General features: G+C 31.7%; 1 protein-coding gene across 1 annotated transcript; it reads left to right on the plus strand.

Annotated features, from left to right (window-relative positions):
* Nucleotides 1-10,081: 10,081 nt before the first annotated feature.
* On the plus strand, nucleotides 10,082-12,523 carry Ahcy (adenosylhomocysteinase). Its single transcript, XM_040712359.2, has 4 exons — nucleotides 10,082-10,964; nucleotides 11,034-11,340; nucleotides 11,401-12,034; nucleotides 12,094-12,523. Exons 1-4 carry the CDS (start codon nucleotides 10,940-10,942, stop codon nucleotides 12,424-12,426), a joined length of 1,299 nt encoding a protein of 432 aa, XP_040568293.1. The 5' UTR covers nucleotides 10,082-10,939; the 3' UTR covers nucleotides 12,427-12,523.
* The last annotated feature ends 853 nt before the right edge of the window (nucleotides 12,524-13,376 follow it).

The following is a 13,376-nucleotide window of genomic DNA, read 5'->3' on the forward strand; positions in this document are numbered from 1 at the left end:
TCCTTTAAATTAAATTCCTCGAAAAAAATATAATATGTGCACTAGAAGATAAGATCAACCCTGTATATAAATATACATGTCTATTTGTAACATAATCACAAAATTTGAAAATTATATATTGCTTTTCATGAAAAAAAATGTGGAAATTAATGTATTTTTAATCATTTATTAGCAGCGTATTAATCAAAAAACTTATTTCAATCCCAATTCAAACAATTTTACTTATGTATTGAAACACTAATCAAATATATTTATATATCCAGGAAAACAATCAAGTTTTTTTGTAAAGTAAATATTTGTATTGAAATCTTTAATCTGATTGTTTTGGATTTGTATGAATTAAAATTACAAAATTACTATTCAATTTTAAATAAGTACCAACAACAACAAAAGAATGACATAATATTCGAATGAATATACAAACATTAGGGACTCTCATTTTAAACGATTTTTTTGTCTGGGATTTTTGAAAAAATTTAAGTGTTTTCTCGGCATCCCAGGATAATCCTGTGAAATCATTAACATTTTGAAAAAAAAAAAATATTAAAGAAATGAATAATGCACTATGTAGGTACGTTATCAAAAAATCGTTATTTTTGTATTTTTTATATACTAACTATTATTTATTTTTAGCTGAAAAATTGAACGATGTCAAAATTACCTTACCTGGTTGGATATAAACGGAGTAACTGCAATTTTTCTTGGTAAGTAAATTAAACATTTTATCACGAGCAATCGTCACACTTTTCATGAGTATTTGTTTATTCAGTTTATTTATCATAACAAACATAACAACGCATAGTTATTAATAATAAATAATTTATCTAGCACTTGAAATTATGGCTATTGCCATTAAGTATATCATGATAAATTTTGAATTAAAATATTCCTCAGATCAACCAGAGAGACTCGGAAGTCGAAAAATATCAAACATATCGTAGACAAAAATTTGAAAACTGAATATTAACTACAAATTAATGTAGTTATAACTCACAAACTTTATTAATTTGATGGAAAGCGATGTAGCTGGGACCCCAATTAAGGAATTTTTTATTCTTACTAGAAAATGTTATAATTTCAATTTAATTTATTTTTTTCCAAAGAAACACCCCCAACTTTCGTGGTATAAAATGAGAATTCTTAAAGTCTTTGCTCCGTTTCCTCATAAACTTATACAAAATTGTTTTTATTCGAAATGTCCTCATACGAAGATGTTTTATAAGAATTGTCCTTATACGAATATGTTTTACACGAAGTTATATATTACCGATGTGGCATATTGAAATAAAAAGAAAATGAGATTACACAGTAGGTCGGCTAAAAAGTTCGTTTTTTGACACATAAATGGCGCCACAAGAATAAAATCATATGAATTTTACTTAGTATCAACCTATAAACGATATCTGTAAAATTTTGTCAGCTGTTGGACAATAAGTTTGTGGGATATAGTATTATGATTTAAGCAACTTTTGTTATTGTAAAAAAACTGATAAAACAGAATTTCTCGTATTCCTTTTATGTGTTGCTTTTAATTTAGGGTTTTTCGTTCATATTAAATTTGATTCATTTTGCTAATATATTTATGGTAGATATGGATCTCAATACGTAATTGCCTAGACTTTATAATAATATCAAGGAACTTACTAGTAAAAAATTGCATGTATTAGCCTACGAATTATCTCTCAATCCACTTTATTCTTCATATCTGAGTCTCAGTGACTTTTACCTGCTTGCAAACATCAAAAAAATGCTTTTAGGAAAAAATTCAAAGCTATTGAAGAGGTAATTACCTAAACTGAGGCCTATTTTGAGAGTAAAGAGAAATCGTACTATAAAAATGGCATCGAAAAAATTTATGACCACTATAATCGTTTTATCACCCTCGAGGATAATTACATTAAATAAACAATTCAAACTTTGCCAAATAAATGAGTTATACTATGTTAGCCAACGAACATTTCAGCCGACCTGTTATATACATAAAATAATGAATATGACTTTAGATGAGATTTAGCAACGCGTGTGCACGTCATACTAAAAATGAAAAGAAAAGGGAATTACATATATTTAAGCTAGAAAATCTTAAGCATTTTTTAGTGTGTGAGTTTTTGTTGGCAACCTGAACATTGTTTTTTTCCTTAAGCTGTTATCATTAATATTTCATTCTTGAAGAGAGAACATTTAAGTATTGAATAACTATATCTGAGTGTGCTCATAAAAATCCGTAAGTAACGCTGAGGATTTGTTGGGGAGTTCTCTTCTATATTAATAAATCAACGCTTATTAAGTTCTAGTAATGCCAAGCACTACAGGTAGTACATAAATCTTTAAAAAAAAGAAATAAAGTATCATTTTTACTAAAACAAATGTTACAAAATAAATATGTAAATAATATTGGATATTATCACACCCTATTTAGACTTGAAATAGTCCCGGAAAAAGCTTAAACAATCAAAATATTTATCGCTTAAACCAATGGTTTCCAAAGTGAGGGTGTCGAAATTTTATCCAAAAACCAGAATATAATTTAAATTGGTATTATTTTTAGTGGCATCAAAACTTATAAATTTACATATTTTTATAAGTTTATTCTGGATCATTTTAAAAAGTATTTCCCAGGAGATTGTGCTCCACGAAAACATAACTGGATACGCCACTTTTACCACCACAACTATTCATCCTTCGTCTGACATGGAAAAATGCGCTTATTAAATGTTCATGTTACAAACACTAAAAAAATATTTTTATTCTATCACACTTGACGAATTCTTGATTTTTGTAATGAATGAGTACCAATTGCTGGCTGAAACAGCTTTATAATTACTTATATGATTGGGTTCAACTTATTTATGTAAGAAAACCTTTTATGTATTAACTTATATATTTTTTTTAAATACAGATCGCAGCTTAACGTGGAGGATGAGCTTCGAGTTGATGTGTCCAAAATTAAAACCTAGCATAGACCTGATTTGCTCAGTGCACATTCGTCTTATTAAGACTTCAATTCGTTTATTATCTATTTGCACATCCACATCCTATAATATATATATATTTTTTTTTTTTTTTTTTGGGAGCCTCAATTTTGACTTCATTTACTGCAAAAAAAGAGAATTAATAGTATAGAAATGATTCAATGCAGTACATATATTGCTGATATTATATTTATAATATATTCAATTATTTCTTCGTTGTATTTCTTATTTTTCAGCTATGTAGAATTAAAATCTTTATTTCTCATCAACAGAGCCAAATAACATAAATTATTTACCTCTGGGTTGAACTTCATAGTGTTGATATTATGGCCTTTAATTCATCTATTTTCATAAAATGTCCACCAAATTTTGTATTCATTTCTCAATGAGAGGTGTAGGGGTAGCAAATTGTCTAGCCATATTTTTAGGGTGAAACTCAAAAAGTTTGGGAACTACCGGCTTAAACGAGTTTTCATTCTAAAGAAAAATAAACCAACTGGCGAAAAGCTTTTTCTATTTCAACAGATGTCGTGGGCATGGGCTCCAATATACTTTTACAAATATTTGTTGTTTCCACTTCTTTAATGTTAAATGTGAGTTTTTATAACATACGAGAGTGGTTTGAAAAGTTTCCCAACTCAACCTGAAGATGACATTACTCATAAAAAAACTTTCAACATACTCATAGTCTCCTTGTGTCTATACATACTTCTCCCGGCCAAGTTACAAGCCGGGAGGAACGGGACGGGTTACATAAATGGAGGTATCTCTTGTCAAGTTAAAAGGCACAGGAAAATGGAAGGATCGTATAAAGTTTTTTTTTAATTTTATTATTTCAATGGAGGGAAATATTCTTCAATTGAAAGTGTTATGCGTCAGTCTAACATCTGTTCCTCGAATTTTTACTTAAATAATAACACCACTTATTAATTTTATAAAATTGAAACTTTATATAAGTGACAACATTTATTTAGATCAGCGTTTCTAGGAGTAGGTGTTACAGCACACTGGGATGCCCCCAAACCCAGTCCAAAGTGCTGATAAAAAATAATAATTTTTTTTTTTTTTTTGGGGTGAATGGCTTGGTTTCAAAAAATATAATTTTTGCTTTTCTGCAATAATTGATAGAATAAACCTTTGTTAGAAAAGAAATCTTTCAAAAAATTTATCCACTGTTTTCTCATTTAATTTTTTTTCTTCCAGAACGATAATTTTCCAAAAATTCCTTCATTTGGGGGATTTAAGAGTAGCATTTAGAAGAAAAAAATGTCCAATTCAAGGATGCAATATTCTTAGCTCCCCTAAAACATAGCCATTGAAATTTTAAGGAATAAGTACAAAAAACCTTTTTATATTCACCTTGTATCAGAAAATAAGTTACATAAATCCCCTCCAGCCCATCTCTTGTGGACGCCCCTCATAGCCCACAGAGTTCAACGTAATTGCTGTACACATCATATTGTTTCATCATTTAACCGTGCAAATGCATTTGATTTAACAAAGACCAACAAACAATCAACATCATCATTGATCGTTTTCTAAAAAGAAAATCCCAACAAGAACTGGACACGTTTGACTTTGAAATGGAGCCTGAGCCTTCGTCCCGGCTCTGAGTTAGCATCAAAGGGTAGATACAAGTAAGGTTAAAAAGAGAACATACAACGAAAATTACATCAAATTTTGGTTTTATCAGTACTAGGGAAGCAGCATGTCCTCTCTCTCTCTCCCTCTCTTTGTGGTCGAAATATGAGGCATGAAAATTGTCAAACCAAGGGATTGCCCCGAGCAAATTTAAATTTATTATTATTTTCAGTTCGCATTATGTTCTGTTCATTACTATCTCGTCTAAATAAACAAGAGATTTGCATTTGGCCTATGTAGTGTGATTTTTAATTATATTTTATACTGGATTTTAGCCACTTTGTAAAGGTGCCCTGACTGAAAAAAGTTTGAAAAACGCTGATCTTGATGATCTGTTATTACATGCCACTGCTCCCAGGTAACTTAAAAATTAAACTCATATACATGAATAGTAGCACTACTATACGCAATTTTGTCTTTTAATATTAATCTGGACAAGAGCTATTGGTTATCAACCCAGGACAAATGAACATTTATATATCATGTGGGACTCTCATGCACACACGATCGAACTGATTATTGATAAAGTCCAAAAATTAAGAAATAAGGCTCTAAAATGTATCAATATGGAAGAGGTCTCAGTCAGATCTTCAGCAAATACTTTAGGAGTATGCTTTTCGGGATATACTCATAGTTTCTCTTCTTGTCTAGACTAGAGTCGAAGTTTTAAAAGTGGAAAAGTTGAGAGACAATACTTTCGGGCACGACACTTCTAAAGTAATATTTAATTCATTGTACAAATTTAGGTAGAATAAAACAACCAAACGAATTTATTATTCCCTAATTGTATACCTGACCGAGTTAGTCGGAGGGCCGGGAGAGCCCCCTTGACTCTCAAAATGTATTATAGGAATATGTATACTTTATTTAATAAGTATGAAAATTAATTGCCCCCTCTCCTAGAATCTAGATTTGAATTCATATTAAATGTATATAACATTCAACAACCCAAGCCTTGAACAATCATATTATTTTATTTTATGTACAAAGTTAACACGTTATTTTACGTAACATTATGAACGAATAAAAAACGCAACCTCTTAATAGATAGTCTAGCTTTATACTAATTATCATCGAATGAATTGAAGCTTGGATCTATATAATCATAAATTTCACATTTCAGTTTGTTGATATACTAGGTCATTCCTTCTTTTTCTTTTTTTTTACTAATTTTTCATTCTTTATAAATAAAATCAAGACATAATTTGCAATTTTTTTTAGTAAATATTATATGTTTATCATATATTACATAATTAAATAAAATTCAACTGATCACATGATATAAATATCACGGAGATATTTATTTTATAAACACATTCATCAAGTGTTTTACAACTTTTCCTATAGGCTATAATATATTATATGGAAACATTTGTTGTATCCCTTTTGTTTTCATTATTTTTTCATCGTTCAGGCAGTTGTAATAGCAGTTGTTACTTTTTTCAACTAAGTAATAGTATTAAAACCAACATTATAGCCATCGTTGTATCTATTGAATTTATTGATAAATAAATTAACCACCCAAAATATCCCCACCATTACCATATAGGACGTTTTCATGTGACGTCATCATTATTGTTGTCTGCAGTTTTGGAGAGATAAAGAACCAAGTTTTATAGAAATTCATTAATATTTAAGAAAGTAGTGAACGATTAGAGTTCAGAAAGGAACCAACAAATAAAATTATTTAAACTTTACTTCCTATCATTCATTTATTCTACTTGTATTATTTAACAGACCCGAATAGGTAATATGGGTTAAAACAAAGACAATTAGTAGTCCTTGGTTAAAAATATGTTAATACATCGTTATATTATCATATTACTATAGTATATACATTAAATGAACTATTCAGGGGCGTTCGTAGGGTTATATTTCGAGGGAGAGCTGGGTTTTTGTATTTTTTGAAGAATTAAATTTCAAAAATCCACACTTATTCAAAAATTCATAGTTGTTCTCACAAAATTAAATTTTTTGGAAAAAAAATTCAAACATCCTCAGTTGTTCACCAAAAAAAAAATTGGAGAAAAAATAGATACTCCTTAGCTATTCACAGAAAATTAAATTTTTTGATAAAAAAATTTGGGAAATTTAATTTTTCATAAAATATTTTTCAATTTCAAATATAAAATTTTCTAGTAAAAATAAAAAAAAATTAATTAGGGGGAGGGGCTACAGAATCTACAGCTAATGCTTTTACAATAGGAAAAATAGATCAAATTTTCCCACTTTTCTCATCTATATCGATAAAAAATGTACAAATTAGCCAATTTAAAGGAGTTTCAGTACATATTAATTTGATTTAATTCAAATATGACTATTAACTAGAGGCAACAAGTATAATTCAATATAGGTATTAAGTCTTTTATTAGTCGTAAAGCCATTTGATTAAGTTTCATCAAGATTTATTATAAATTTGTAAAAATATTTACTATGAGCTCCCAAAATGGCGTTGTCTTCAATTTTAATGCTTTATCAATATGAATTAGTATATTATAAATTATTATAACTTATACAAGTTTAACACATTACATAATAAATACTGCACACTTTTTCTATTTATATATTAATTGAATAGATCGAAACTCGGTCTCTTTAAAATTTGATTTTTTACTTGACGCACTCCTTATTTGATCTTTTATTGTATTGTACAAGTTATAACCAAAAAATGTGCTGACATGTGATGAGAATAATGCAATAACTGAATATTCTTTAGTGTTATCAATGAATACTAAAACAACCATAGTTATTGGTGTAATACTATTGAGCGTTTTCACTTGACGTCATAATTTTGATGTGGTCCATTTTAAAGACATTAATAACCAAGCTTTCTAACAATGAAAACTATTTTTTTCATAAATATTAAGGAAAATAGTTAATTATTGGATGTCAAAGTGGGACCAACAAATAATAGGACTTACCCCTTACTGTCTATAAAATGTTCGTCCTTATATTGCCTAGTTTTATTATATACATTACCTTTAAATGTATTAAAAAAGTATTATAATATCGGTGTTAATCATTTGCATCAAGTAGATTCAACGCAGATGTTAAGTCTTTTTTTTTTGTTATTAAAATCATATGATGGAGTTTCATCAAAATTTATTGGAAATTTTTCTATTTTGTTTAATAAAAATATCAACATTGAGCCCCTAAAATGGCGTCTCCTTCAATTATAATTCAATTTATGAAGTTAATGAAAATACTCTATTAGTGAAAGTTTTGACAATTTTGTTGAAAATTTGTTGATAAAACGTATTATGGGGCGTGTTATAATGTTCAAATGCCCACAGTTATAACTTATACATATAATATATAACATACAGGGTGTCCACGATAAATTGGAACTACTTTAAACTTCATCCAGATCCATAATGTGGATATTCGGGGTTAAATCATACTAATATAAAAGGTTGCGTGAACAATACACTATAACTTCCACTACAATTGTTTTGACAACAAACAATAGTCATCATGGAACAAGCAAGGAGAGACGCCAACCTCTAATTGGCTCGCGCGGGACACAAGCCCTCTGCTATCTACAAGCTTCTTAACTACCCCAAGACCAAGGTGTACCGGGTCTTCAATGCCTGGGAGGTTGAGGAAGGTCCACAACATCAGAAGTGACCGAATCCGCACTCCCCGCTTCGTTGATGGCCTCCGGAAATCCATCAAGGCTTCGCCGGGGACTTCCTTGTCCAGGTTGGCCAAGAACCGTGGAGTGAGCAAGCAGCTGGTCTCCAAGGCTGTGAATGAGGACCTCGGGTACAGGTAATACCGAATGGCCAAACAACACATCCTCACGGCATCCATGAAGGCCACCAGGCTCACCAACGGTAAGTGTCTCCTCAATGACCTGAAGAGCCATGAAGGAAAAATCATCTTCTTCTCCGACGAGAAGAACTGGACTGTTGACAGAAGCTACAACGTCCACAATGATAAGTGGCATGCCAAGGAGAGAGAGGAGGTCCCTGCAGTCTTCACCACAAAGTTCCCGGCCTCCGTGATGACCCTGGGTGTCATCTGCAGCACTGGTGAGGTGATGCCTCCTTTCTTCTTCAATCCCAAGAAAAGGGTTAACGCGATAAGGTACTGCGAAGTCATCCCCTGGATGAAGGATACAGCCGCTGGGAGAGAGTTCATATCCCAACAAGACTCAGCACCCGCACACATCGCCATGAGGACCACTAACCTCTTCAACTCCCACGACATCACTTTTTGGGATCGCAACACCTGGTCCTCAAACTCACCCGACCTCAATCCGTGTGATTACTACTGGTAGGGGAAGTTGGTGAGGGGAGGTGTGCAAGGTCAGCCACAAGAGCATCGCGGCAATAAAGGGTTCCATTACGAGGGAATGCTGTCGATTCCGCGGAAGTCATCAGGGCATGCAAATCCTTTAGGGGCAGGATGGAGAAGATGGTGGCTGCTGAGGGAGGACATATTGAATAAATTTATTGTTTAATATCATGTATAAATTTTTCATATTAACAAATACACTCCAAATTCCATTTTTATCAAGCAGGTTGAATTTTAAGATAGTTCCAATTTATCGTGAACACCCTGTATTACTCTTAAATATGTAATAACTACGTAATTTTAATTGATTAGAGGGGAATTATTGTATCTATTAATCGTTTGACATTAAAATGGCTGGTGTTGTAATTAAATAAAATGTAATGAGACCAAAAATTGAAATGAGGCTATTTAAAACGCCTCATCTCATTTTAAATAAATAACAACTGTCAACAACAAAAATCTTTTCCATTTTTAAATCTAGTAGTACTTGATGCACTGATTACGAATCTGTAATTAGTTATTTTCGTATCAAATCTGGTTTTCTATAATTGTTAAAGTATTTTTACCTTTTAAATCGGTTAGAATCAACTTTTGAGTAAGAAATAAATCAGTAATCCACATTAACATTATTTTTCCCTTTGCAACGAAAAGATTTTATACGGAAAAACTAATTAGGGATTCGTAAACTACGCGTCAAGCACTACTAGAATTGAATATAAAATTTAAAAGATTTTTGAAAAAGTAAAACTTTTTCTGCTTTTGTAATTTACAGTCCTCCTTGTGATATTAATTATAAGACAGTGACTGAAATTCCATTACTCATTAGATTTTCCATTTATAAATAGTGTATTTTTTTGCTTTTTCGATGAAAATTTATAATTAAGTATTATTATTTGGCACATAGCACTCAACAGTTGGATGCCACGTATATAATGAATTATTTATTTTAATAGATCAAAATGAAATGATATTAGCATCCACTAATAGTTTGTGTTTGATTAAATAAGGCCAGTTACAAATAGTACAAAATCCCAACTTGTCACTTATATAGTAGGTATATAATTATAAATATGTAGTCTGTTCAGAGGCAAAATTTTAATTGGCATGAATACTTGAGTAACAGGTTTCAAAACATTTGACTCGAATTATGTGACTCAAAAATGATACAAGAGTGACATTTCTATTTACTTGATTGAGAGGACTTATATATCGAGCTTAAGGCTTAATCAAGTAACTTAATTCTAATCAGAAGTCGGAGTCTAATAACTGAAATACCCATTTCTGATATTTTCAATCTCGTAGTAAAAAATGACGATGCAATACGAATGGGATCCAATCCTTTTGGAATAATACCTGTAAGGACCGAAATTATAGTTTTGAACGCTGCTGTATGTATTTGGGAGTATTGAGTTTTTTAGGAAGATCTTTAAAAATAGTTTAATAATGTTAGAGAAGGGATCTCTTTGTGAGCTATACGGGAAACACGCACTTGATAGTTACTCCACTCTTAAGTTATTTGACTCACAAATATAAGAATATGGAATAATAATAAAACGAAACTAGAAAAAATTATTTTCAGATGCTCGTTTTTTTTTGTTTGTTAACAAAAAGTTTATATTAGCTATTACGCATCAATGTTCCTAGAAGATAATTAATAATTTGGAATAAAATAAAATACTAGTGGTGATGAATTAGTAATTAGTCTCTAATTCATATTTGCTTTATTTTATTGGGAGAGCATATTATGCTGAGGGGGAGTAGTAAAAAGGGTACATTCGTGGGTAGAATTGTTGTTTTGTTGTAACGACTGTGTTGCCTTCTCAATTGTCTATATAGCAAAGCATAGCCGAAAGAAGCAGAGAATAAAGAGTGAGACACAATTGAAGAAGCAGTTGCGCCTCTATTTTCCAAAACTATTTAAAGAAGTGTAATTTCACCCGGTCTTCCTCTCCACGTTGCTTCATCTTCTTGGACGGTTGTCTAAATAATTGTAACTTAAAATTAAACAAATAGCTTAACAAATAACTATGTCTAAGCCAAGTTACAAAATTGGTATGTCGTGAATTGCGTTTATTTGATGTATGTTGATTATAATTCATCTCTGTGGCCTTATTATTTTAGCGGATATCTCCCTCGCGGAATTCGGTCGGAAAGAGATCGTGTTGGCCATGAATGAAATGCCCGGACTCATGCATCTCCGTAAGAAGTACGGCGCTTCCAAACCTTTGAAGGGAGCTCGTATTGCCGGTTGTCTTCACATGACAATTCAAACTGCTGTACTCATGGAGACACTCATCGAGCTTGGTGCTGATATTACTTGGTCAAGCTGTAACATCTTCAGCACCCAAGATCATGCTGCTGCAGCAATGGCAAAGGCTGGCATTCCAGTCTATGCTTGGAAAGGAGAGACGGATGAGGAGTACATCTGGTAAGTACAGGGACTCCTTGTTTAATATTTGCCAGCCACTCACGAATATTATTTATACAGGTGTGTTGAACAAACACTCACATTCCCAGATGGAAGTCCACCAAACATGATCCTCGATGACGGTGGTGATCTTACCAACCTTGTTCATGAAAAGTATCCTCAATTTCTTGAAGGCATTAAAGGTGTTTCTGAGGAAACTACAACGGGTGTTCACAATCTCTACAAAATGTTCAAGACTGGAAAACTAAAGGTTCCAGCCATCAATGTCAATGACTCAGTAACCAAATCCAAATTTGACAATCTTTATGGATGTCGCGAATCTCTTGTTGATGGTATTAAGCGTGCAACTGATGTTATGCTTGCTGGGAAAGTAGCTTTGGTTGCTGGCTACGGTGATGTCGGCAAGGGATCTGCCCAGTCTCTGAGAGGATTCGGATGTCGTGTCATCATCACTGAAGTAGATCCTATCAATGCTCTTCAAGCTGCCTGTGAAGGTTACGAAGTTACTACAATGGAGGATGCCGTTAGTCGTTGTAACATTTTCGTCACAACTACTGGTTGCAAGGACATTATCACTGCAGAACATTTCTCCAAAATGAAAAATGATGCTATCGTTTGTAACATTGGACATTTTGATTGTGAAATTGATATTGGGTGGTTAGAAACTAGCTGTGCTGCAAAAGTGAACATTAAAGTAAGATTTTCTTTTGACAATTGCATATTTATCATGTCATCATCATTTATTTTTTATAGCCTCAAGTAGACAGATACACAATGAGTAATGGTAACCACATCATCGTATTAGCTGAAGGCCGTCTCGTTAACTTGGGCTGTGCCATGGGACATCCTTCATTCGTTATGTCCTGCTCCTTCTCAAATCAAGTTTTGGCTCAAATTGATCTTTGGACCAACCCTGGTAAATACGAAGTTGGTGTTCACATTTTGGAAAAGAAGCTAGATGAAGAAGTCGCACGAAGCCATTTAGATGCTTTGGCAATTAAATTGACCTCATTAACAAAGGATCAAGCCTCTTACTTGGGTCTTAATCAAGACGGACCCTACAAGCCAGACCATTACAGATATTAAAAATATATGTAATCATATTTCATCATCTATTTTTTTTTAACCATTTTTCTTGTGTTTTATTGTAATGTAAAAATAAATTAATTCGAAATCGAAGTTATTTCATGTCGATTCATTTTGCTAGCTTTACGGATCAGTAGATGCCATCATGATATATATTAACATTTTCTTCCAGGTTTGATTAATATGCTTAACCTGATTATTATCAGGGAAATGACTTCAAAAGTACATAATTATTGCATAAACATACATTGTATATATTATTAAGTAAAGGTGAATCCCGGTCCTATTTGTATATTGTGTAATCAGCACTTTCATTAGGATACGTCATTCAACTCTATAGTCTAATCGTATAGCAATAATGCCATTGAATGTTGCTTGATTTAGAAAGGGCGAGTACTATGCATACATGTAAATAATGTACTCATCAGCTTTCTTATTTTCACTTGGTCACATATGGATGCAGATTTTTACTTCTAGTTTGTGAACATGTCATGTACCAATGTTTAATCTGGACTCTACAGTGATATAAAGTGAAATAGAGGAAAAAACAAATTTTCTAATTGTGAATAAAAAGTTTAATTCTCAAAATAATATTTTTTGTAGCGTAATACCTCGTTTAATCCAGATTTGATCAGTCCAGGGTGTTTCTTTAGTAAGATTTTTCATTTCACTATCGTTAAGATAAAATGTATATCCATCATTGAAACAAGTTTTGTGTCTAGAACAATTTTATTGTACTTCCGTTTTAAACTTAAAACAAATTTCAACACCACCAAATTGATTATAACAAATGAACTCAAATGGCTCATGAGTTGATTCCAAAATATTTTTGAAATAAGTAATTAAATTATTTACAACTTAAGAAGGAATTTCTATTAATTTTATTTATTCTTAGTATTTTAGACTCTCATTAAATGACTTATATACTATATCAATCATAATTTCATTCT

This window comes from Lepeophtheirus salmonis, chromosome 5 (assembly GCF_016086655.4).
Source record: "Lepeophtheirus salmonis chromosome 5, UVic_Lsal_1.4, whole genome shotgun sequence".
NCBI lineage: Eukaryota > Metazoa > Arthropoda > Copepoda > Siphonostomatoida > Caligidae > Lepeophtheirus > Lepeophtheirus salmonis.

Excerpts from the sequence above, each read along its gene's own strand:
- Ahcy (XM_040712359.2), top strand. The coding sequence starts at position 10,940 with ATGTCTAAGCCAAGTTACAAAATTG. Across the intron at positions 11,341-11,400 it reads ACGGATGAGGAGTACATCTG|GTGTGTTGAACAAACACTCA; the intron begins GTAAGTACAGGG and ends TTATTTATACAG. Across the intron at positions 12,035-12,093 it reads CTGCAAAAGTGAACATTAAA|CCTCAAGTAGACAGATACAC; the intron begins GTAAGATTTTCT and ends TATTTTTTATAG.